General features: G+C 41.5%; 2 protein-coding genes across 4 annotated transcripts in view; both read left to right on the top strand.

The window, feature by feature from the left end:
• Nucleotides 1-144: 144 nt before the first annotated feature.
• Nucleotides 145-10602, top strand: PSMA2 (proteasome 20S subunit alpha 2). The gene is made up of 8 exons (XM_032643409.1): nt 145-252; nt 3881-3957; nt 4995-5127; nt 6562-6684; nt 7415-7496; nt 9006-9079; nt 10176-10233; nt 10321-10602. Exons 1-8 carry the CDS (start codon nt 212-214, stop codon nt 10435-10437), a joined length of 705 nt encoding a protein of 234 aa, XP_032499300.1. The 5' UTR covers nt 145-211; the 3' UTR covers nt 10438-10602.
• A 4683-nt stretch (nt 10603-15285) lies between these two features.
• Nucleotides 15286-25160, top strand: part of C9H7orf25 (chromosome 9 C7orf25 homolog) — a 199680-nt gene continuing 189805 nt past the window's right edge. The window contains exons 1-2 of one of the 3 annotated variants that reach the window (XM_032642872.1): nt 15286-15460; nt 16378-18041. In XM_032642872.1, coding sequence (XP_032498763.1) covers nt 15293-15460; nt 16378-17664 — 1455 coding nt within the window. In that variant the 5' untranslated portion in view covers nt 15286-15292 and the 3' untranslated portion in view covers nt 17665-18041. Of the gene's footprint in view, nt 15461-16377; nt 18042-25160 lie in introns of those variants that run through there. The other 2 variants (XR_004351408.1, XR_004351409.1) reach the window with 2 other exon arrangements.

Genomic DNA, 25160 nt, shown 5'->3' with positions numbered 1-25160 from the left:
AACCGTTGGGTCCCGCCCCTACCTCGAGCATGCGCACACACGCAGAGTCGGGCAAACGCGCACCTAGAACTACAACTCCCAGCATGCCCCTGAAGCGTCTCTGACTTTCCTCCAATCAGAGAGAGGGAAAGGAAGGCGCGGGGAGGGGAATTGAAAAGAAACGGGCCGCAGTGCGCATGTGTGCGGAAGTGCCCTGGGTCTTCGGGTAAAGATGGCGGAGCGTGGTTACAGCTTTTCGCTGACTACATTCAGGTATGGAAGGGCCCCGGAGGTCCTCCTCGTAACCGAGGTTGCAGGAACTCTGCTGACCCGGTTTTTACCGTCCTGGTCTCGGGCTTGGTGCTTCCGGAGGGCCCAGTAGGGAATGGGGGTGGAAATGCCACTTTGCAAAGTCATTTGCAAGGCCCTCCCGCGGCCTGGGGAGCGGTAGTGCCTGGGGTTCGTGGAAACGCGAGTCGGGGGGTCCGGGGCGACCTTGACGCTGCTGGAGGTTGAGGCCGTTACCCAGGGATTTTCTTTAGCTTTGGAGATTAGGGAAGAAAGTAGCTTTGCATTAGCTGTCTCCGGGTGTCCCGTTCAGAATTCAGGATTTCCTTCCTGACCGAAGTAGGCCTGATTCGGGAGTTTCTGGAGCTCGGACTCTTGGTCAGACCTATGGGGGCCCTTTTTCTCGGAAAGTCCTAACTTTACAGTTTGGTCCGAGTCTTAGTCTCCATTTGGCACTAATGTCTCTCGAAACCTCTTCTCGCTTTCCTTTTCTTTGGTGCCCCTACTGGAAGCTTAAGGACTGAAAGTGAAAGCGTTATTTATCTTTGTATTCTCTAGTCTTTGTAGGCGCCAAACTACTAGGCTACATTTGCGTTTTGGCTATTATTCTGGGAAGGGGATGTATTTATTAAAAAAAAAGATTGTAGGCTTTTTTATTTTAGAACAGGTAGATAAGTATATTTTTCAAAGTAAAGGAGTTAAACTATCATCATTCCCAATGTAAGAAAACCGTCACCAAAGGATTTAAGAAATCGACGGGGGAAGGATTCAATTTGGCCTTTTTCCTACAGACCAGTGATGCCCCGTTTAATTAAAATGTTTTCTTATCTGACTGCTGAAGGCGGGCCTCATCTGACTTGTTGAGGACTTTCTGTGTGGGTGGAGCTTAGTCCATCTCTTTGGGCTACCATCTGTGTTAAATGTTATCTCAACACCTTACAGATGAACTAACCACAGCTCAGGCAAATTAAATAACTCGTCCCTGGTCATAGATGAGTAGCTGAGTTAACATTCAGACTACGTTCTTTCTGACGACAAATTTAATACATTTTCCATTACTGTGCGACGTCTTCTTAAAATGCTAAAATACCTTTCTTTTAATAAAAGGTCTCATCATATACAACAGTAGGGAGCAATGTTTGCCAAGTAGTCACTGTTCATATTCGTGAACAAAGCAAACCTGGACCTTTATCTTTAAGAGAGTGTAATCCTAGTGGAGCTGAGACATAAAACAACTATATGTTAGCAGGGACTGAATCTTTCTATAATAAATTTCCTTATTAAGACACAGTCTTAAAAAAAAAAAAAACACAGTCTTGTTTTTTAACATGATAGTGCATTTCTGTATTAGATTAAAAAATCTGTTTCCAGCCTGTTGGAGTACTCAGAGTTAAACTACTAAAGGTGGAATGACAAGAGACTATACTATAGGAGGTGTTCTTGTGGATTACATTTAGTTGGGGATATTGACAATAAGTGGATAAACAAATGGGTGCCTACTAATGCATTCTGAAGAATGTTTTTCCTTTACTCAGGAATTTTTATCAAGAAAGGGAGAAAGAAGGAACAAAACTTTAGATTGGGTAGTCAGGAAAGACCAGTGTTCTGGGGGACTGAAAGATGAAAGGGAGCCAACTGTTTGAAGATTTAGGGGTAGAGAGAGTTGCAGACAGAGGGAAGAGCATGTATGAAAGTGCCAAAGTTGAGAAGGACCGAACTGATAAGAAGGCCAGTGTGTTAGAGTATAATGAGCAGAGACTTAGCATGGGTCAGGCCAATTTTGCAGGGCCCTGTAGGCCAGAGTAAGGAGCTTTTATTGTAAGTGAACCAAGAAGTTATTATAGGATTTAAATGGGGAATGACATGGTACAAAAGTAACTCCGGGTGGGGGAAGGGAAGTAAGTGGAAAAGATGAAAACTAGTTAGACAGCTATTTCAGTTATCCCCGGTAGAGATGCTGGTGCTTTGGAATTGGGTAGTGGCATGATTGAATACAAAGACGGTTGATAGCTCCGTGAGCTCCCAGGTTCGTGAGCTTTCATACGGAAAGATGCAATGACAGAAGTGTACATGTGTGATTATGGCAGCAGAAGAAAAGCTAACTTTTAAGTTTACCTAATCCTTTAAAATGTCCCCAGAGGTATTTGAACTAGGTATTGAAGAATGATTGAAAGCTGGATGGACCCAGAAAGTCATGATATGATTATCGAAATAGGGACCATTAAAGGAAAACAAGTACAGCCTAATTTAAAAAATGTAAATGCTTATTGCTGTTATTCTGCTCAAGTCAGCTAATTTTGTCATTGAACAGTCTTTAAACTGCTGCCCCTAGGCTTATTCCTTAAATAGGTCTAGATGTGTGTCTGTCAGTCAAATGAACCTGGTCATAGGCTGTGTGTTGGAGTACTGACTGAACAGAGCTTACACTTTGTAAATGTTGAAAAAATAATTCAAGTATGATGAATCTTAGCCAAAGAGGAAGCATAGGACAGTATAGGTATGAGTGTGTGGGATTCAACCTAGTCTGGGTGGTCAGGGCAGCTTCCCTGAGGACATGGCATTTCTACTAAGGATCGGAGGATGACTTGGAAGGAGTTCACCAGACAGTGGTGAAGTGCGTTGCAGGCAGAGGGATTGGCTTGTCAGAGGGGTTTTTGAATGTTAAGAGTAGTTGTGTGTCTGGAGCAAGATGGGATGGTGTGAGTTGAGACTTGAGTGACAGAGAGTATCTATAATTTTGTGAAGATAAAACAGATGACCTTCTGAAACCGAAGATTATATTTTCAGTAGTAGACTGGAGATGTGGACCTAGCTGTGTGTCACTTTGGACAAATTACTTTTCATTCAAGGACTTTGTCAATAAAATAGAAAGGTTGGTGACATTTATAGTAATTGTTCTAACTCAACAGCTAGGTTGAAATAAAATGTGACCTAAAAAGCCAGTTTGGGCCTAGCTAGTAGCATTTGGCTGCCAAACTCATGGAACCAGAGATATTAAGTATAACCAGCTCATGGCATCTCGAAATAGTTTTGTATTATATAGCAGATACCTTGTTGTGACTGATATCTAGGTTTTATGTCTTAGGCCATGTCTGCTTTGTAAAATGTTTAACTCCACCCACATGGATTATTTGCTGTTATTTGGTATTTAACAGACACATACATGTTCTTAATAATATTACTATTTGGTATTTGCTTGCTGCTAATTTTGTGCCGGGAACAAAAGGCATCACTTCATTTAATCTTCACAACAACCTTTGAAATATTCATAGGTAACTACTATACTCCTATTATCCCCTTTACAGATGAGAAAACTGAGACACAGAGAGGTTAAGTAATTTGCCCAAAGTCACAAGGTTGGTAAGTGGTGAAAGGCAACAGTAATGATGCTGCTTTAAGGGGCAGACAAGAAAAAACAACCTAAGGAAAGAGATTAGTCTTACACTATGAATAAACTTAGTTTCCGTACAACTTCATGATAAATTTTCAAAGCCCAGCTATTCCTTGATGCCTGATTAATGGATTTGGCCTACGTACCTGCCCTTTCTCAGAGGTGTTCCTCTAATAAGTATTTGAGAATGTGAACTTAGCAATACCTTTGTTTCTCTTTAAGCCCATCTGGTAAACTTGTCCAGATTGAATATGCTTTGGCTGCTGTAGCTGGAGGAGCCCCTTCAGTGGGAATTAAAGGTAATTAAATGCTTCATTCATCTCAGATTCCTGTTATTAGTTGTCATGATGTGTTCTTTTGGAATTAATAGGTAATTAATGTAAAAGTAAATAGCTGTGGCAGCATAATTTTTTAACAGTTCTTTTTGGGTTTTTTTGTTTTATAAATTTATTTATTTATTTATTTTTGGCTGCGTTGGGTCTTTGTTGCTGTGCGCGGGCTTTCTCTAGTTGCAACGAGCGGGGGCTACTCTTTGTTACGGTGTGCAGGCTTCTCACTGCGGTGGCTCCTCTTTGTTGCAGAGCACGGGCTCGGGCTCTAGGCTCATGGGCTCACTACTTGTGGCTCGCGGGCTCTAGAGCGCAGGGTCAGTAGTTGTGGCGCACGGGCTTAGTTGCTCCGTGGCATGTGGGATCTTCCCAGACCAGGGCTTGAACCCGTGTCCTGAGTTGGTAGGCGGATTCTTAACCACTGCGCCACCAGGGAAGTCCCAACAGTTCTTTTTGTTAATCTACAGTATTTTGATGTTTAAAGAAAGTAATAAGCCAAAGAAGATGAATATTTTTTTTCAAAATAAATATAGCACCTTTATCTATTGTGATAACCCACAAATAGTCTTTCCTATTCAGAAAACTGAGTATTCTTTTGTTTTTTTCCACTGATTATGTATCACTGTTCTCTGGCAGTTTTTATTCTTTCCATAACTTAGAAAAGGCTAATCATAAGATAACTTACAAAAAACATATCATTGGTTGTAAAATTTCAGATTATAAGAACAGTAGGCCAAGTAGGCAGAATTCCATTATTTTGAAACATATGGACTCTTTCTTAAGAAAAGTTGTGTAATACCTTTAGCTGAGGGACTTCTTAGTGCAATCCAGATGACCATTGAGGGAAAGTTGATTTACCTTTCCTTGGGTAATTTTAATATAGAAATCCAGAAGAGAAGGTTTTATAAATAAGAAGAAATAAAGGAGTTTGGCTGAAATGCTTCCGCAACTAGAGAACTGTTGAAGCAGAGTCTTTAAATAACATTTAAGTCTTCTTTTTTTTTAAGCTGCAAATGGTGTGGTCTTGGCAACTGAGAAGAAACAGAAATCCATTTTGTATGACGAGCGAAGTGTCCACAAAGTGGAACCAATCACCAAGCATATAGGTTTGGTGTATAGCGGCATGGGCCCAGATTACAGGTACCTTGTACCCTTTATTCTTTTTCTCACCATCTCATGAATTCCTTGTAATCTATACTTTGAGGAGAAAAATCAAAGGGTGTTTTTCCTTTAATCTCCCAACTTCTCATCGTTGGCAGCTGAACTTAGTTTGCTAGTATGAGACAGACTGGGGCTTATTTGAAGGAGAAGAGCTCAGTGCCACTCAGTCGTAAAAGAGGAGATGGATACTTACCCCTCTCATCTCTGTTCAATGGTTTTCCCTTCTGATCATAATACCTCTTCTACCATCCAAGGGCTCAGCAAGGGCTTTGCTGTTCTCTAAATGTATTTTAAAAACAACAAAAGCAATACATGTTATAATAAACTATATATTTTTAAAGTTGTCAGACAGCAAAAGAAAGCATACCATCCAGAGTTAACCTCATTTTGTTTACTTCTGTTTTTAGCAAAGGGACAGGATTCTCAAAAGGCCACTGAAAGTTGTGGAGTATGACAGCCAGTGTGGATCCAGATGTTTATATAATCACTCCTTTGATATTTCACAGGAAGAGAGTAATCCTGTTACATCAGGGTGCCAGCAGGTTTAAAGAGATTGGCAGCTTTCTGTTTGTCATTTAAGAAGCAAAAGGAATATTATCACTTCATTCTTGATTTTGTGGAGTAAGATAGGTAGAGCCAAAATTTCGTGAGTTAGAAAAAGCACCAGTGTCACTGGCATGTGATCAGGCTTCACTACAGTGGATCCTGTTACCACTGCACGGAAGGGAGACTGCAGTGTACTAGCACTCACAGAATAAACTGACACCACAGGAGTATTGTTCAGAGGGATAACGTGCAGAGCTCAGATTAGTACGCGAGCAGGTAAAGGTAAATCCTGCTTCTCTTGCTAGTATATTTAATTGTTATACTTTTGACAAATTTTACATTTTTTTAAGTTATAATTAGTTTCACGCTGTTCATTCATCTCTGGAAGGTACCCTTTGAATTCCAATCTGTGGAACAAGATTGAGGCAGAATGAGAGACATATGCCTGAACACGTGTGTGTGTGTGTGCGTATTAGCCTGTTGCCTGGAGTGAAATATAAAAAGGCAAGGTGCCTGCCTTTGGGATAAGGGGCGCACAATCTTGAAGACGCTGTGGCGAGATATAAAGTTCTTGCGTACGCTAGAGCCATGGCTGCTAAGCTAATGGGCGCCCCCCCAGTCCATAGTTTCCTTCCTTTTGCCTTGTTCTTGTTCATCTATGGTTTGTCTCCTCAGTGATGCTCTGCTATTTTCTTGTAAATTAACCATAATCAGATTTAAGAACAAGACTGGCTTAGAGCGAAGAGCTACTATTGGAGATACGTGTCAAACTTGTGCTATAGGTATATGCCTACAGAAGGAGAATGAGTCTTTAGATAGTAAAGCATCTGAATTTTAATTAAATCTTATTTCTTTTCTGTTTGTCAGAGTGCTTGTGCACAGAGCTCGAAAACTAGCTCAACAGTACTATCTCGTTTACCAAGAGCCCATTCCCACAGCTCAGCTGGTACAGAGAGTAGCTTCCGTGATGCAAGAATACACCCAGTCAGGGTAGGTTGGTTTTATTACTTTAAATGTGTCATGAATTAGAAAAAAATCACTTTATGAGTAGACGTATTTTTTAAAAAAAAGAGGGCTTAGTATATTTCCTTAATCAGTGGAGAAAATCACTATGATGAACATTTCTGATCTTAACTGGACCCGAAATATTTTTTTAAAGAGAACATGGGAACGTTTTCTTGCTGCTCGTATAGTAGCAGAAACCAACTGCTAGATAAAGTCCTTTTGCTAGTAATTAAAAACATTTCTGTATGGACAGACAGTCATTGCTGCTTTCAAATTTATCTTCTAACCAGAAATGATTATAGGCACATGATGAAAGCAATAACTCTTTGACACATCCGTATTTATTTAATTCCAGTGTTCTTCAGCTTGGGTGTGAACACGGATGAGGTAGCTGCTGATTTGTAAAGCCAGTGGAAAAGCTGCGTTTGTTGAAATGTGTCATTTTGTTAGGACACTGTTACTCCACACTTATTAACCCTGATGTTTGTATCACTCCATTTACCAAAATGATTTGACTGTCTTTTCTCAGTACCATAAAGAAAATTCATTTTGAATTGATTTGTTTAGAATGGTGTTAAATACTTTTTAAGGAGCTTAGAAGTCTAATTCGGTTTACCTGATCACTTACTTTACTTGAGGGTATTAATAAATTCTTAGCTTAGGTTGACTTTAACACCATGAAGATGGCAAGTAATTTTCATTTCTCTCTCTTCAGTGGTGTTCGTCCATTTGGAGTTTCTTTACTTATTTGTGGTTGGAATGAGGGGCGACCATATTTATTTCAGTCAGATCCATCTGTAAGTATCATTAGATGTATTTGAGGGATTTGTCGAAGGGCTCTTTGAATATCTAGTAAAAGTAGAAGCCATAAAAAGCTTAAAAATTAGAGTATTTTCTCTTTTTGTTTTTCATTTGGGCTTTAGAAGTAGTAGATACTCACTTGCACGTTTAAAATGTTGGTAATGCAGTCTTCTGATAAGGAAGCCACTTTAGTTCTGCCCCCCGTGTTCTTCTGGTGTGTTGCTTGACTTCACATACCTTGAATGATTAGTTGAAATAGTTATCAAGTCTCTTTAAATCTGTGGAATTCTTTTACTTTTAAAAAATTGTAATTAAAGGTAAGGGTCTGGGTGGGGGCAGTGCCCTTTGCAGTCAGTTTAATCTTGGGGCTGACTTCAGTGTGACTCTTCCTGTACAAGTATTGATGTCCATCTTGAATTCGATGTTTTGCAAAATGGGTGAGTTGTCTGCTCTAAAGCAGAAGAAGGTTGGTGTTCAGGTTAGCAGGTGTCTGTAGAGGGTACCACTCCTCCACGTGTCTCACATCTGTCACTCATGTTTGCTGTGAGGAGACCTGAAAGAAAAAACTCGTGATTAGAAACTGATCTTTCATAGTTTATAGATCACTAGATAACGGCAAGTTCACTCAATTCAAACTAGCTTTGTAATCTGAAAAGGCAAAAAAAAAAAAAAAAAAAATTTGGTTGTTACTTAAATCAGAAAAATTAAGTATTTAGGGAACTTTGACAGTGTCTGCTACCCCATATCCGAGCTTCTGAAGCTAAGTGACATGCTCTCTTACCTCCCTTTCGTGGGGGTAGCAGAGCCAGCATCACTGGCATCCAGCTTTCACCTTTTGCCCTTTTCCCCCTGTGTGTCTAAAAGGCAGTTGGTTCTTTTAAAATAGGTTTCATCTGTTTCTTTCAGTGTCTGTGTGTATGTGTGTGTATGTATTTTTTCAATAGATGAGTCATGTTATATAGGACATACTGCTGCTGCTTTCATTCAACATTAGATTACAAATTATCAACACCTTTGAAAAATTTTAATGCAAAACTGTGTCTTTTTAATTTATTTGCTGCTGCTGATGAAGAACTGGTCACCATTTTTCAGATATATATGACAGATTTCTAGAGCCCTTCAGTCCTAGTAAGCTACAATATTATTTGTGATTATTTGCTCTCAGTTAACCTCAGTTTCTTTTTTTTTTTTACATAAATTTTGTACAATAAGTTGCACATATTTAAAGTGTACAGTTTGTGGGGTTTTTGATGTATGTAAATGCCTGAGAAAACCATCACTACAGTGAAGATGCTGGACTTCTCCATAACCTCCAAAAGTTTCTTCATGCCTTTCTGTTATTTATCTCACTAACGTATTTTATGGCGTATTCCGTTGCATTCCAGTAAATATTTTGTGACCTTAGAAGTTAGAGACGAATTATTGAAGTGAGACATAAATGTCAGCATCCTAAGTAATTAGGTTAATGATTTAAAATGTTCTTTTCCTCTTCCCTTCCTGAATAGGGAGCTTACTTTGCCTGGAAAGCCACAGCAATGGGAAAGAACTATGTGAATGGGAAAACTTTCCTTGAGAAAAGGTGGGCTTATAAAACTAGATTCATTAGCAAACTTACTTTACAGTTTTCAGCTCTCTTTAAATAATACCATGAATCTGAACAAATTTGTTGTATGACTGTGTATTCAAGCCTATTTACCTGATAGAACAAACTTTTCTCTACTCTGGCTCCCCAGCCTTCAATATATTAAGTGGTAATATTCATTTCTTACAAACGTCTCTTTCTGCATTCTCATGCTTTTTTTCCTAAATACTATTTTTTTTACTTCATTTTTCCTACTATCTCAAAAAAAAAAAAGACCATTGGATTTGGAGTAAAAAAATTGGGGAGGAAAATTTTTAAATGATGTAAGTGATAACAGCTTACATTTTGACGATTACAAAAAAAAGAAATTGTGAAGCCAAACCCGGTGTTGATGGTGGATTAAAGTTGTGATGTATGTACTTGATAAAAAGCAGAGCGATGTGTAAAAATCTGTCCTGCCAGCACAGCAGACTGCTCTCCCTTACTTCCAGCTGTATTGTAGACTCAGCATTATTGTAGCCCACCAAAAGATGTCCTACATTTTGAATGGGAAGAGTTCGCAATTGATTTTAACCACCAAATGAAGCTTCTCAGTACATTTTCATGTAATATTCATGTTAAGATTATTTAAAAATCTTAGACTCGGGATTAATTGGTAAATTTAAATAAGCTTCGGATTTTAAAGCAATTTTTTTTCCTTTTACATATTAGTGAGTCTTCCAAACATAAAAAACATAAGAAATTTTAGCAGAAGTCTGATTTCTCTGCTTTATTTTTATAAATTGTTATAATATTGCCACCACACTCTGATTGTATTAAAATGTTTATACTTAAGGAAGTTTCCTAAAATAAACTCACGTTAGGGTTACACTCTTCATGATGTCCGGAATGCACACCAAATAATTGTCAATTTCTTATCTGGGGGCAGCTAGCTCAGTGAGGTGACAAAAAGAATTAATCTGTAACTTAATATTTTTAAGAGTGTTTTAGATGTTTAAGAAATCTTACGCTGTTGCTATCATTGTGTTTACATAGTCATAAATAATGTTAATAGTGCCGTAAATCATTGGGTTTTTTTCAAAAAATTCTTCAGATATAATGAAGATCTGGAACTTGAAGATGCCATTCATACAGCCATATTAACCCTAAAGGTTAGTTCAATATCTAACAGTTGGATTTGTGGTGATTGTGTAATTAACTGCTTAGAAAATTGAAATTTTTCCCTCCCTCTTGATCAGGAAAGCTTTGAAGGGCAGATGACAGAAGATAACATAGAAGTTGGAATCTGCAATGAAGCCGGATTTAGGAGGCTGACTCCAACTGAAGTTAAGGATTACTTGGCTGCCATTGCATAACAATGAAGTGACTGAAAATCTGGAATTTCAGATAACCTCTCTACTTAAACATGTTTAAAGTATGTTTTTGTTTTGCAGACTTTTTGCATACTTATTTCTACATGGTTTGATGGACTGATGTTTTTAAAATGAGACTTATAAATCATAATAAACCGTTAAATTCAACTTCCTGCTTTTTAGGAATTAGTAAAATTTTAACAGTTATATCCTGCTTTTCATCACAGTTGATTTCTGGAAACTACATTGCAAAGCAGAATGGTGAAACTGTCTTTAGTCCTCATGCAGTTTGGGTTAAGTCAAATCTTGTTACTCTCTTTGCTGTCAGATGTCTGCTTCAGTAAAGCAAAATGCTGATTTCGGTAAACATCACTGCTGGGAGAATCTGCAGACTTTCGTGGATTCTGAGACAAGGTGGAAGCATAGATGTTTTTCAGGCACCATTCAGTGTGTGTCAGTGAAACCCTAGCATGCTCTGTGACATTGCACTGGAGCTGCCAAGAGTGCTAAGCCAAACAGTCTCCTATAGGAGATATGTTATGTACATACATAAAAAATGGTGTGCTAGTTCCTGTTGGTTTTTCCATCGCAAGTAGGTAAATGTATTTAAAAAGAGCCCCCTAGAATCTACTAAATCTTTTTAACTCAAGGATGAACGTGAGTGCTGGAAATAAAATACTAATACTTAAATGTCAAAATTATGGCTTAAGTCTCTCCCTCGTTCATGTAATCTCAGTGTAATCAGAACCTTCACTGCAAATTAAGGCTCACAGAAGCAAGCAGATAATGGGGTACCTGAAGCCTGTTTTCATTATATGTGAAGGCATAGCACTTAGTTTTCAAGCCATCGTAGGATAAGAGAGATCATCATGTCATTAGTCTTGCTCACAGAGCATAGAGTTTATGAATGTCACTGTTCTGACCAACAAAGAGATTGTGGGCATTTCTGTGATTTAAATGTGGGCTCTAAAGATCTTGGTTATGATCTAGCCAAGTTTAGGCTCTTTAGGCAAGAGCCTTATCTTGGAGCGTTTTTGTCAGAATTCCCAGTTCTACCCACTGTCACTGTAACACCCCTGTAAGTGGCTGAAGCGTTATGATGGGAGGTACCAACTTGACCTATTTCTAGACATTTGTCTTGAACGCCTCAGTTAACATAACAGTCTCTCCTCGTCGGCTCTTGGTACATTGTGAATCCAGCACGCTAGAAGGTGAACCTAGTGTTAAAAAGGAATGGTTTTTGGAGTTAGGTCTCAACTCTCCCACTTAACTGGCCAAGTGACTGCACAAAGTAATTATCTCAGAGTGTTTTCTTAGGACTAAACTTGATTATGCAAGTGGAAGGCCTGGCAAGGTTAATGGTTAAGTACCCCATAAGTTTTAGCTCCTTTGAATTTGCTTAGGCTCTCTCTAATGTCTCATATTAAGAAACCAGAGGAATGCCAAAATTCTACAAATCAAAGAAGGGAAGAGTAAAGGCATTTTTATTTAGGACAAAAAGAAAGCAACGTGGAGGTTCTTATTGGGTGCTAACATAGTAAGTCCTATGGAATAAAGAGAGGAAGAATTAGCTGAAGCAGATCTGTGTCCAGGTTCTGTTCTTTGCCTCTTTGCCCCATTAAGTACAAAGCCTAGTTCAGCTGAAGCTGCCTAGAACTCCCTTGGTTCTCAGTTTGTTCTTTTCATTGACCTTAATTTTCACTTGTCCCCTTTTGTTCCAGTTCTTGGGAAACTCAAGTTTTTGGTCTGACAACCCATTATGCATCCCTGAATGTTCTCCAACTCTTCTGTCATTTCTAGCCGGTGGATTCTAGCTTCTTTTAATCTTATTTAAGTATCATAATGCTCCTAATATACAGTCCCCTCTCCATTTTTGGTCCAATTTTTTTGTATCTTCTCTTAAAAAATTTGCCTCCACTTGTTTTTCTCTTCCAGTTCCTCAACTGAACCGTGAATCCCAAGTTTGCAAAACAATTATTAGCAGTGAAACGTGGAAATGTTTAAAATTCACACATGGGGGGAAGAGAGAGTTGAAAAGGAAAGGGAAATAAGGAAGAAAAGTAATATTGATCTTTATAATTATCCAGTGCTGGCTTATTGGGTACTGATTAGGTGAGAAGGGTGATCAAAGGATTTTTCATCTATTATTCGACTATGTTCATGGACTGAAACCGCCAACTCTAAGCCTTAACTTCACCTCTTTATCACGCGTCTCCTTGCTGATGTAGGCAAGCTCTGAGCCCCTGTTGTAAAGAAACACAAGCTGATACTCAATGAAGTGCCTGAGAACATGTAAGAGTTGGTAACTCCTTTGGTTTAGAATCCTAATTTCCTGAAACCCAGTCCAGTGGTCCTGTATTAATGTCACGTTGCCTCACACGGTTCCTTCAGTTCAGACTCCTCCCTTGACCCTGCTCTCAAGGACCTTATTATCGAACCAGCAATACCTGCCTGCCAAGTAAGTGATAGCTTCCTAAGCATGAGCCTATTTTAAAAGTTAGATAACTTTTAACACTTGATCAAAGGCCCTGTCCCTGAGTTTCATCACTTTTCCCATTTTAAGTATTCCGTCAGGTACTCCCGTATTTCAAAACAGTAGGCTTATTATAGTTATTTCTGGATTCCTGAAGGTCAGCCATCGTATAAACATTTTATTCTGCAAGATGAGAATTTAGAACTCTTATACCACCCTCACTTCCCTTCTGCTTTAATTAGATCACAATGTTTAGCATAAAAGATTTTTATCTTTTAGCATAGAAGATTTTTATTAGGGGTATGTAAGTATACTGTGATTGCTTTTCCTCACTTTTTTGCTTTGTTTTCTCTGTAGCTGTCACTAATTCTTGCCAGTTCCCCCCTAACGGGATTGCAAAACCCTCTGCACAGTTTTCCTCACTGTCAGATACAAAGTAATCTGACAGTTCTCACCCAACCCTTCGCAGCCCCTCTCCCCCAGTACCATTCCAAGAAGTTTCTTGAAACCCTCTCTTTCTGCTCTAATCCAAGCTGGTTGTGTCTTTGAAACTCTTTCTTCTCCTCTTGTCTCTTGATTGGCTGGGTTTAAAAATTCTGGGTTAGAAAGAAATGTCTCCACATTTAAACTCCTATTAATTGGATACTGGAGCCTTTTGTTTTTGCTATATTTTTCACCTATTTTTTAAATTCTACTTTTTAGTAGGTTTTTGCACTCTTCTTACTTTTCTGTTGATGTTTCTAAGATTTGGGATATTTTTAATTTTGAAGAACTCTTTCCTATACTCCATTATCTCCCCTTTAAAAACAAAATTCTTCTTTGATTTATGGCTGAAATATCTTCTATCTGAGGAGGCTAGTTAAAGATATTAAAAAAATTTTTTTTTTTTTGTTCTGCTTTCTGTTTCCTTTAGATTCCAAACAGAAAAATGTTTGGAAGTGCTGTTTGTGAATCCCACACCTACCTACCGGAGGATGCCGAATATCAGCACCTATAAGCCATTTCTCTGTGGTCTTTCATTTGCTCTGTTTCTCCAGAGAAAAAGGGTTTGAGGGAGAGGGTGATGAGAGGAGTGGGACAGGAGTGCCAGCGTTCCGTGAGGGGCAGAGAAGGGGCCGACAGCATTTTACTGTTCAGGAGGAAAACTTAAACTCTTTTCATAATGTGTCTGGAACCCCTCTGATTCCCTGTCTTCAACATCATAAACTCGACTTCCGCCTGGGGAAGGATGGGTAACTGTCCCAGCTCCACAGGACGGGAGAGAGGACTTGGTGTCTGTTCCTTATACAACATGTAAGCAATGCCCATTTTCAGCCCTTCCTCACTGCCTCCCTTCCTTTCAGGCATCTGTAGTTCAGCGCCTTCCTGGGGTCCTGCTTTGTGAATCACTTGATGCAGTTTCTCTCTGCTAACTACTTCCGCAGAGAGTCTTCCTGGCTTCAAATAACCTCTTTCTGGCGGACTTTAAACCATATCTTTTAGGTTCAGAGGATTGAATAAGTATGTTGAAAAGCACTTGGAACGATGCCTGCCACATAATAAGCATTGAATAAGTGTCATTATTGCTCTTTGTCTTGAAAAATGTATCGACATATCTCATGTGCAATCATCTCTTGTTCTTTTTAGTCTTGTGGGTTTATTCCTTTCCTGTCATTTAAGTAAGGTTTAGGAAAGGAGCTGGCATAGGATTAATTTTAAAGTCCTCTTAAAATTTTAAAGTTAGCCTTACTTTATGGGTGACTCTGGACACTCTACTAAAGCTAATATCAATTTCCCAGCCCTTCAGAAGCCAGCCACCAATCGTTTGTCCTCTTCAGAAAGGCAGCGCGTCTCTAATATGACACTTTCTAATGGAGAGCCCGTGGTGGCGCAGTGGCAAGTGCTTTGGGGTGGGGTCAGAAATCCCAGCACTTAACAGCTGTGAAACCTTTGACAAACCTCTCCAGCCAGTTTTCTGTTAAAATAAGCCAAACTTTTTCTAAGACGACAACCACTGCCTGGCACTCGTAGGGGTTTGAGCTAGGGGATTGAGCTTGATGGCAAAACGGTGTACTTGACCCGCGGAGAGGACGTGGGCGCGATCGGGAGGTTTTCTCCACCAAAATGCACCGACTGCCGCCCCAGGCAAAGTCTAACCATGATTAGATGCTAGGATACGGGTTCAGCCTGCCTGGCACGCTGGGGATGGAGCGGCTGGTACCCCAGTGGGAGACCATCATTTCTGGGGCCAGGCGGTCGCGCGCCCCGCGCTCGCCTCGCGGCGGGAGTGGAAGAAGCCTCTTCCCTCAACAAACATGGCCGCCGCGATAGCGTCAGCCCCGCTCTGGAGGCCGCGCTGCCGCCTGGGAATAGCGGGCTCGGCGTCACCCGGCGCGGGGCCACGTGATGCGGGAAAAACCCGAGGCGGCGGGGCTGGCGCAGGCGGGGCTCGCGCCAGCGGAGCAGCAGTTGAGGCCCGAGTGGGGTAGGGGCTGCCCAGTGAGGTTACTCGGCGGGTACCGGCCTCGCGCGCACGTGCCCGCCCGCTCGCGCTCGCAGTCTTGGGCGCTGACGGTGAGGAGTCGGGGAACGGGCGAGGGGGTGGGGGAGCCGGGCGCCTCTTCCGAGGCCGGGAGGGGGTTGGGCCGGGTCGGCGGGTCGGGTGGCGGGCGCCGCCGAGCGCTCTCCGCCCGCGCCTCGGTCCCGGCGCTGGCCGTGGGGCCTCTTGGAGCCCGAGCCTGCCCGACGGGGCCAGCGGTGCAGGTGGACCGAGCAGGGCCGGATGCCCGCCCGGAAGGCCCCGCCGACCTCAGGCCCGCCCGCCCGGGCCGCCGCGGGCTGCTCCGTGGAGTTTATCTTCGGGCGTTTTCCTCGGAGTGGGTGCGGGAGCCGAGTTGGTGGGCGCCTTCGGTCTTTAGAAATGGGCTGGGTTGACGTCACATGCAGGTACGAGGCGGTCTGGATTCCTGGGCGTGTGTACCGTGTGCCCCTGGGAAATCACGAGGCAGCAGGTTGAAGGAGACCCACTAATGGAAGGTTAGCGTGGTCAATTGAGGAGAGAGTCTCCTGTTTTGGACAGTTTGTTCACCAGCTAGTCTGTGTGGATGCTTTTATTTTAATCATTTTTATCTTGACCCTTCCATTAAAATTTCTCGACAACTGAACAGTAAGGCTGCTTATAAGGGAATTCCTTATGTAGCAGGTTGCCAGCCCCCTGCGTTTTATCCTAACCCGGGATATACTGTGGATCCCATGACCTTCAAGCTGAAGAAATGAAGGCGCAAAGAGTGTTAGAACCCAGCGGACGTAAGGAGCAGTTCAGAAGTCTAGCTATCATCCTTTCCTTAGCTCTCAGAGGAGGGAGTCACTCCAGAATCAGACACACAGAATCCCAGGTTCATAGACCCGGCCTCCATAATCTTTGTGGTCCGAATGAAGTCTTAGAATCCTGAGTGAAGAATTGCTTGCGGTTGATTTGTTTCTTTTCATAGGAAAGACATAATGCTGTCAGCATGTCTGCACACTCCATGCTTTGTGAACGGATCGTCATAGCCAAGGAACTGATGAAGAGAGCAGAGTCACTCTCCAGGTCAAGAAAAGGTGGCATCGAAGGTAGTGCCAAGCTGTGCAGCAAACTGAAGGCAGAATTAAAATTCCTACAGAAGGTAGAAGCTGGGAAAGTAGCCATTAAGGAGTCCCATTTACAGAGCACTAACCTGACACACCTAAGAGCCATCGTGGAATCGGCAGAAAACCTGGAAGATGTGGTCAGCGTTCTCCATGTATTTGGTTACACAGACACCTTGGGTGAAAAGCAGACCCTTGTGGTGGATGTCGTTGCCAATGGTGGTCATACTTGGGTGAAAGCCATTGGCCGGAAGGCTGAAGCTCTGCATAACATTTGGCTGGGCCGGGGCCAGTATGGCGACAAAAGCATCGTTGAGCAGGCTGAAGACTTCCTCCAGGCCAGTCACCAGCAGCCGGTGCAGTACAGCAACCCTCACATCGTCTTCGCATTTTACAACAGTGTCTCCAGCCCCATGGCTGAGAAGCTGAAAGAAATGGGTGTATCTGTGAGGGGAGACATAGTAGCCGTGAACTCTCTGTTAGAGCCCCGTGAAGAGCTCCAGGCCAGCGAGAGCGAATCAGACGATGATGGCCCCGAACTTTTGCGGGTGACCAGAGTAGACCGAGAAAACATCCTAGCCAGTGTCGCGTTTCCAACGGAGATCAAGGTTGACGTGTGCACAAGAGCCAACCTGGACATTACTACTTTAATCACATATGTATCCGCCCTCAGCTACGGAGGCTGCCGCTTTATCTTCAGAGAAAAAGTGCTCACCGAACAAGCAGAGCAAGAGAGGAAAGAGCAGGTTCTACCACAGCTGGAGGCATTTATGAAGGACAAGGAGTTGTTTGCCTGCGAATCTGCCGTCAAGGACTTTCAGTCTATCCTAGATACCTTAGGAGGACCCGGGGAGAGAGAGCGGGCTGCTATGCTAATTAAGCGAATTAACGTGGTCCCAGACCAGCCTTCTGAGCGTGCCTTGAAACTAGTGTCCAGTTCAAAAATCAACAGCCGCTCATTAACGATTTTTGGGACAGGAGACACCCTAAAAGCCATCACAATGACTGCCAATAGTGGTTTTGTCAGAGCTGCCAACAACCAGGGTGTTAAGTTCAGTGTGTTTATTCATCAGCCCAGAGCACTCACTGAGAGCAAAGAGGCCCTAGCTACCCCCTTACCAAAAGACTGCACAACTGACAACCAACACTGATGATATCCTTTAAATACTGTCATGGGAATAAGTTATTTATACCAAAGGCTGTGTCTTCCCATTCTTAATTGGAAAAAAAAAATGGTCTATAGTAAAAATAATGCTCTTTAATACTCTTTAGAGCTCTTAAACCAGTCAAGTTGACTGTCTAACTCATCTATAAGGTATATAACCTAAAGTAGGAAAAAAGCACATGAGGCAACCTTATTTATCAAACTGGCTACATTATAATTAGAACAGAAATACATCTATATAAGGCTTGTAGCTGTATCACAGTATTTTGTTTCATTCAGTAGGGCTACCACTCCTCTAATGGTAACCGCATCTCTTGGACTGTGGCTGCGTGGCATCTTGCATTAAATATCTGGAGAAACCTCTGAAGCTTGTTTTTCATTGTATTGATTTAGCAATCGATATGGGTTGAGGCTGGGAGGTAGTAGTTTTCAATGAATTTTAGATTCCAAAGTTATGGCTGTTACTGAAAAGACACTTATTTGATTGCTATCTGTCAGGTGCAGTCTGGTGGTTACGTTTACAAAGAGGACATTAATATAGAAGGAAATAAAGGGAATTCTGATCATGGGAGTCCCATGAATCTCTTGATACACCATCGTGATAAGGTAGACAGCAGTCACACTACTACAAACCTAAGGTGTTTAAGGTTAAATATTTGTTTGAATATATTGAAAAAGAATTATATAAAATAATAGGTTTTACTTTTAAATATAAATGGCCCCCACATTAGCAGTATTTGGATTATGAATACTACTTTTCCCATTCCTTTTGCAAGTGGGAAGGGACAGCTGCATTATTACGTCTCTCTCATGAAACAGTGGCAGGGAGATTCCATGCCTGTTTCATGACACAGTTGTAATTAAAAAGTAATTTTTATGTCCGTATTGTGCTAGGTGTTTCATGAATGTGCAGTGAGGACAAATTAGCAAAATAGGTACGTATTCACATTTAAAAAATTGGGAATTGAGTCTTAAAGCTGAAGTATTAACTTGTGCTAAGTGTAGGAGCCATTATTAGAACGTGATTTTGTGTTCTCACAGCCTGGCCTTTCCACTGAGCCAGCCCCTCTTCTGTGAGTAGGGAAACTTCAGTTGCCAGCCACAATGTTGAGAAGGTGGAACTTGATTGTCGGGGCCCATGAAATGAAATGCAAAATGAAGTGTATGGGGGGGGACGTTTCTCCTGGGAGAGATTCTATTACTAACTCAACATGTTTCCTAGGGGAAAAGGCTGTGATTGGGGCTCCAAGTTAGTGTGGAGAGGTAGATTTAACTTTCACTGGAGCAGAAATTGTCAAGTGTTAGAAATTGGGCTTAGGCCTTTTCAAGCACCTATTAAAGTACTAATTACTTGGTACTATTATGTACCAAGCATTATAACAGTTACTGGTATAAAAGATGAATAATTGCTCTTTGGTTTAAGGGATTCGTCGTCTGAAATGGAAGGAAACAATTGAAGTATAATTAATTTACTAAATTTTCTAAAAGAGTTATGTTTAAAAGACTGGGAACAGAGTAAGGGAGTAATTCGTGCTATGGGGACAGGAAGTCAGAGAGGCAGTGATCTCTGAGGGGTTGGATGTGAGACTCAACAGGAAGTGTACAGGGAGTGGATTGGAAAGGTACAGAAGTGTGACTATGAGGGCCTGTTCAGAGACAGGGCTCATGTGGACAGTTTATAAAACTGGAAGTGAAGTAGAAAAGCAGGCAAAGTTCTCTGAAGAGTTTGGCATTAGAGAGCCATTGGCCATTTTTAAAAAAGGATGGGTCATGATCAAATCTCTTAGTAAAACAAAGACCTGTAGTGTGGAGGAAGAATTAATGGAAGGAAAGATAGGATTATAATGATAGCTAGTACAATATGGTGGAATGTAGTATATGCTGGGTGTGTTCAAGGCAGAATTGATGTGATACTCATTCATTTAATAAACATTTATCAAGTTCCTGTCATGTCAAACACAGTTTGCCATAGAGCAATATAGTTGCAGGTATCAAACAGGAAATATTACTGATACTAAAAGTGAAACCAAGCTGAATCACTTCCAAATGAGGGACAAGGGTGGAGAATACATGTGGTCTATATAAGAGAAGACAAGTCAAAAGAATTCTCAAGGGAAGCATAAAAACCAGAAAGTACAACATAAGAGAGCTGTAAGACCAAGAAAGATATAAAACAGCTTTGGAGAAGCTATAATTTCCCTAATTAATTATAGGGAAATATACAATAGCTAGATACTATTTTGATAAGTTTAGACATCTCAGTGAAACAGATGATATTCTTAGGAAATATGAGTTAAAATTGAGGAAGAACTAGAAAACCTATTTAACCCTTGAGAAGATTGTTCAGGTAGTTAATTAACGACCTCCAAAAAATGTCCAGGTCCAATTAACTTCTTTAGGTAAGTTTTTGCTTACGTTTAAATATCAAATAATCTCCTTGCTCTAAAAAATAATGTGGGCAAACTGAATCTGACACATAAGTATCATGCCAATTCTGCCCTAAACAACTTGGGGTGATGAAAATGTTTTGGAGCTATATGATAGAGATGGTAGTCACACAACATTACAAAGGTTCTAAAGCCACTGAATTTTTCGCTTTAAGTCATTTAATTTTATGTTTTGTGGATTTCACCTCAATTAAAAAAAAACAGTACACCTAAGTGGGGTGGAAATATTTAGCATGGTAAGATGTGATGTTCCATTTACTCGTCCTCCCCTACCCCCAAATGAGAACTTGGGCTGCTCCTGCTTGAGGACAGGGTCCTGTGAAGGTGTGCAGCCCGGGAGCTGTATCTTAATTTGTGTAATTGCGAGCTGGTTGTCTCACATCATTACTGTATTGGGAATGTTTTCAAATTCATTTTGTGGAATATAAGCATGATTCTGATACTAAAACAAGATATCCTAAAAATGAAATCCCAGGCAAAGAACACCTCACCTTGTGGGAATCTTGTTTGCCAGAGGATAAAAGACAGAGACGATCCCCCCAACTTAAATATTAGGGACTTGGGGATTAATCTCCATGCTGCAATAAAATTGGAGGCAGGAGGCTTACTTTGAGGTAAATAGGTAACCCCAAGACTCCTCCCTGCATGAAACCGGAATCTTGGAAAGGCTGGAGTCCCTGAGAAAAAGGATCTTGTAAACACTGCCCAGGGTGACAGCAAGGAAATGTGACTCCAGTGGCTCTGAGTGGAAGAAAAGGAGCCTGAGGGATGTCAAGTCCAGACTGTGCTCTGCTAGGAGCGTCATGGGGAAGGCCCAGGCGTGTGAAATTAGTATAAAAATGGGTCCCAGGTAAGTACTATCGTTCAGATACCTCACAGAAACACTCATGGCATCGTTCGTGACTTGTGGGACACTTCAGTTTCCCAAGCTTCACAGAGTCCAATGGAAATGAAGCTTTGCTTGGATGGGCTTTCAGTGAGACATTGTGAAATCATGTGAGGAAATCTTCCACCGCCAGTGAGTCAGCAACACAAAGTTCCTCAACAACTTAAGATCATAGTAAAATAATCTGATAAATAATATAAAGTAAATATGGAGGGTTTGACGTGTTCCCCACGTATATTATTAAAAAAAAAAAAAGGAATGAGTCAAAGAGGCAGATAGAGGCTAAAATACCATCTGTGACAAAACACTGCGTGTAGCTAAGATGGAGGATGTGGTTTATATCTGCAGAAAGTGGGCTGAACCCCAGAATTAGGCAGATGCTACCCACCCAGGCACAAGTAGTGCTGGGCGTGTGATGGGAGAGCATGTCTGGTGCAGAGGACACCTCACTTGTGGGAAGCTTGTTCCCAAGAGGAAAAGGGCAGAGCTGAGCAGAGCATCCCAGGTGGTCCAATAAATGACTCTGTGTCCCCAGAAGGCGAGAAGGGCCAGGAGTGCACTGTGGGGAAGACCTCCCCCGACCTGGCATCGTGGAATCAGAAATCCGTCTCCATATAAATAAAAAATGTTTTAAGAAGGTAAAATAAAGTATAGAAACCATAAGGAGAGAATACAGGCAATCGGGAGTTCTAGTAATAGAAAAAGCCTCACTAAAATGAGAAGTTCAGAAAAAAACTTCAAAAATGTCAATCAGACAAAACTAAAGAAAAGATTCTGAACTGAAACATAGCTCTTAATAAATTTCCCAGAATGCAGCAAAGAAGTAAAAGGATGGGAAATCCGAGAGGCTGAGACCTGGAGGAGAAATAGTGAGGTCCACAAGGGTCACAGCAGACAGCAGGAGCCAGCACACTGCACCTGGTCCAAGTTCTCCCTGCCTTTGCCTTCCTGTCCTGTAGGGGCTGGAAGCAGCCACATCCTTGCTCTCTTAGCCTGAAATCCTTGCCAGTGAGACCCGGGGCAAGTCTGTTAGTTCTGCCTCCTCTTCCTTCCATCTTTTTCCTGATTTGACGTGGGCAATGGCCAGGCTTGCCCCGTGGAGGAATGCTAGCTAATGCGCCAAGGAAACAGTAGAGTCGGGGAAATCACCATTTAGTGACGGAATAAATGATTTTATAAGGATGAGAGGAAGGCCGAGGGAACGTCACAGACTCTGGTGCTGACGTCAGCTTCCCTCAGGACTTCTTGCTGAGAGAAAATATAAAACCCCGATTTATTTAAGCCACTGGAGTTGGCTTTTCCTTTCGTGTATTAGGAAATATTTCTAACTGCCATTATGGTTTTTTGTCCCCAAAAGGAAGAATAGACAAAATGGGAGAGAAGCAATAAATACAGTTTTCAAATGTACAGAAAAACAATTAGAATAGAGTATGAGCATTCATATACCCCTCACCTCAGTTAAACAGGCGTTATTATTTTGCCCTATTTAAGTTTTTCTTTTGCTGAAATATTTTAAAATAAATTACAGACACCATGATGTTTTTACCTATACCTCCCTCAGTATTCAGTTCCACAAAGAACATTTTTTTGCACAACCATGATTCCATGAGCACACCTAAGAAAATTAGCAATAATTCCGAACATCACCTAATGCCCAGTTCATATTTCTGATGTCAGGGGTTCTGTCTAACCAGGATCCAGTCAAACACTAGGCGTTACTTTTGGCTTTAATATTTCATAATTCTATTTTGATTTAACACATAATCTCACTCTTTCATGACTTTGGCTTTTGAAGATACCAGGACTGTTGTCTTACAGGATATCCTATATTCTTGATTTATCTAATTGTTTCTGGTGGTAAATTTTATTTCCTGTAAACTGGAAATGAGATCTAAAAGCTGGATTAAATATTTTATAGGTGATACTGTATTCTTCATTTGCATTACACCAGGGGTCATATCATATCTGGTTGTTCCACTGTTAGTAATGTTAAGTATTGTCCCTTTGAATAAAGTGGTGACAGCCAGAACTTTCCATTGTAAAGTGATGTTTTTCCCCTTGGGACTAGTAAATTAACTATGAAATAATACTTTTGCACTGTGTGAATATTCAGTTCCCCATTGTCCTTTCACCTAATGATTTTAGCGTGCATTAATCATTATAACCTTGAATCAGTTATTTCGTTCAGAGTGACAAAATGGTGATTTTCCCACTTCTACCATTTCCTTTACACTTATTAGGTATCATTCTTCTATAAGGGTACCGAAAAGCTTTCCCTATGAGCTGGGGCCATTTGGTTGCTCTGAAATATAGTTTCTTCTTGAATGTCAGGGTATCCTTAATTCCTTTTCTCTAATTAATGGTTTTCAGAGTATGGGATTGCTATAATAGTCACCTTCAATAACAAAAATGAAATTTTTGGAGGGAGATTCTATTTTGTGAGTACCATATTGGACTCATGAATTATTATATATTTAAATGTGCTCAAATCAATTACACTTCTTTTTTGTTATAATAATTTATTTCATTTTATTTTATTTTTTACTAATGATACCGAAAATTGGCCTCTGTATGCCAGCACCAAATTGCATCTCGGAGACAGAGTTTGGATGAAGTAGAAAGGAATAACTTTATTGCTTTTCCAGGCAAAGGCGGGCTAATGCCCTCAAAACAGTGTGTCCCAAGCCAGGGGGCTTTGTGGGGAGTATTATAGTCAAGGAGCAGGGCTGCTGATAAGTATCAGGGTGCCTGCAAGGCCTGCATTCCTTCAATCCAGAGGTCATCTGGCTTCAGGTGGTTTTGTGATGGGCTTCTGTGACCTTCTCTCTGGAATGAAGAATGCTTCATTAAGTAGGTAACATCTTGCATTTGGTGGGGGGTTTAGTTCTGCAGAAGAGCTCAAAGATAGTGTTAGGTATCCATGAGGTAGTGTTAGGTATCCCTTGAGGAGGAGCCAGGACCCTGTCCCAAAGGTATCCTTGAGGTAGTGTTAGGTAATCCCTTGAGGAGGAACCAGGACCCTGTTCCAAAGGTATCCTTGAGGTAGTGTTAAGTATCCCTTGAGGAGGAACCAGGACCCTGTTCCAAAGGTATCCTTGAGGTACTGTTAGGTATCCCTTGAGGAGGAACCAGGACCCTGCCCCAAAGGTATCCTTGAGGTAGTGTTAGGTATCCCTTGAGGAGGAACCAGGACCCTGTTCCAAAGGTATCCTTGAGGTAGTGTTAGGTATCCCTTGAGGAGGAACCAGGACCCTGTTCCAAAGGTATCCTTGAGGTAGTGTTAGGTATCCCTTGAGGAGGAACCAGGACCCTGTTCCAAAGGTATCCTTGAGGTAGTGTTAAGTATCCCTTGAGGAGGAACCAGGACCCTGCCCCAAAGGTATCCTTGAGGTAGTGTTAGGTATCCCTTGAGGAGGAACCAGGACCCTGTTCCAAAGGTATCCTTGAGGTACTGTTAGGTATCCCTTGAGGAGGAACCAGGACCCTGCCCCAAAGGTATCCTTGAGGTAGTGTTAGGTATCCCTTGAGGAGGAACCAGGACCCTGCCCCAAAGGTATCCTTGAGGTAGTGTTAGGTATCCCTTGAGGAGGAACCAGGACCCTGTTCCAAAGGTATCCTTGAGGTAGTGTTAAGTATCCCTTGAGGAGGAACCAGGACCCTGCCCCAAAGGTATCCTTGAGGTAGTGTTAGGTATCCCTTGAGGAGGAACCAGGACCCTGTTCCAAAGGTATCCTTGAGGTAGTGTTAGGTATCCCTTGAGGAGGAACCAGGACCCTGCCCCAAGGCTGCACTCTTGTTTCTTGACTGCTCCTCCCTTGTCTCCTCAACTCCTCACTACTCTGATTGACAAGTATTTGAACCTGCCCTTTGGAACTCAGGGAAGGTCATGGAGGCTAAAGGAAGCCTACTTCATACAAATAAGAAACAGGGGATATGGAAAGACTTTTGTGCTCAGGAGCCCCACTGGGTCCTGATCAGTTTCACTAAGACTTTATGTTTTTTTAGAGAAATTTTAGGTTCACAGCAAAATTGAGAGGGTAAAGATACAGAGATCAATAAAGTACAGAGATTTCCCATAGCTGGCTGACCCTTGAACAATGCAGGGGTTTGGGTGCTGAGCCCCAAGCAATCAAAAATCCACGTATAACT

Source organism: Phocoena sinus, chromosome 9 (genome assembly GCF_008692025.1).
Source record: "Phocoena sinus isolate mPhoSin1 chromosome 9, mPhoSin1.pri, whole genome shotgun sequence".
In the NCBI taxonomy this organism is placed as follows: Eukaryota; Metazoa; Chordata; class Mammalia; order Artiodactyla; family Phocoenidae; genus Phocoena; species Phocoena sinus.
Note: the sequence above shows the minus strand (reverse complement) of the source record. Positions and strands in the feature narration are given on the sequence as shown.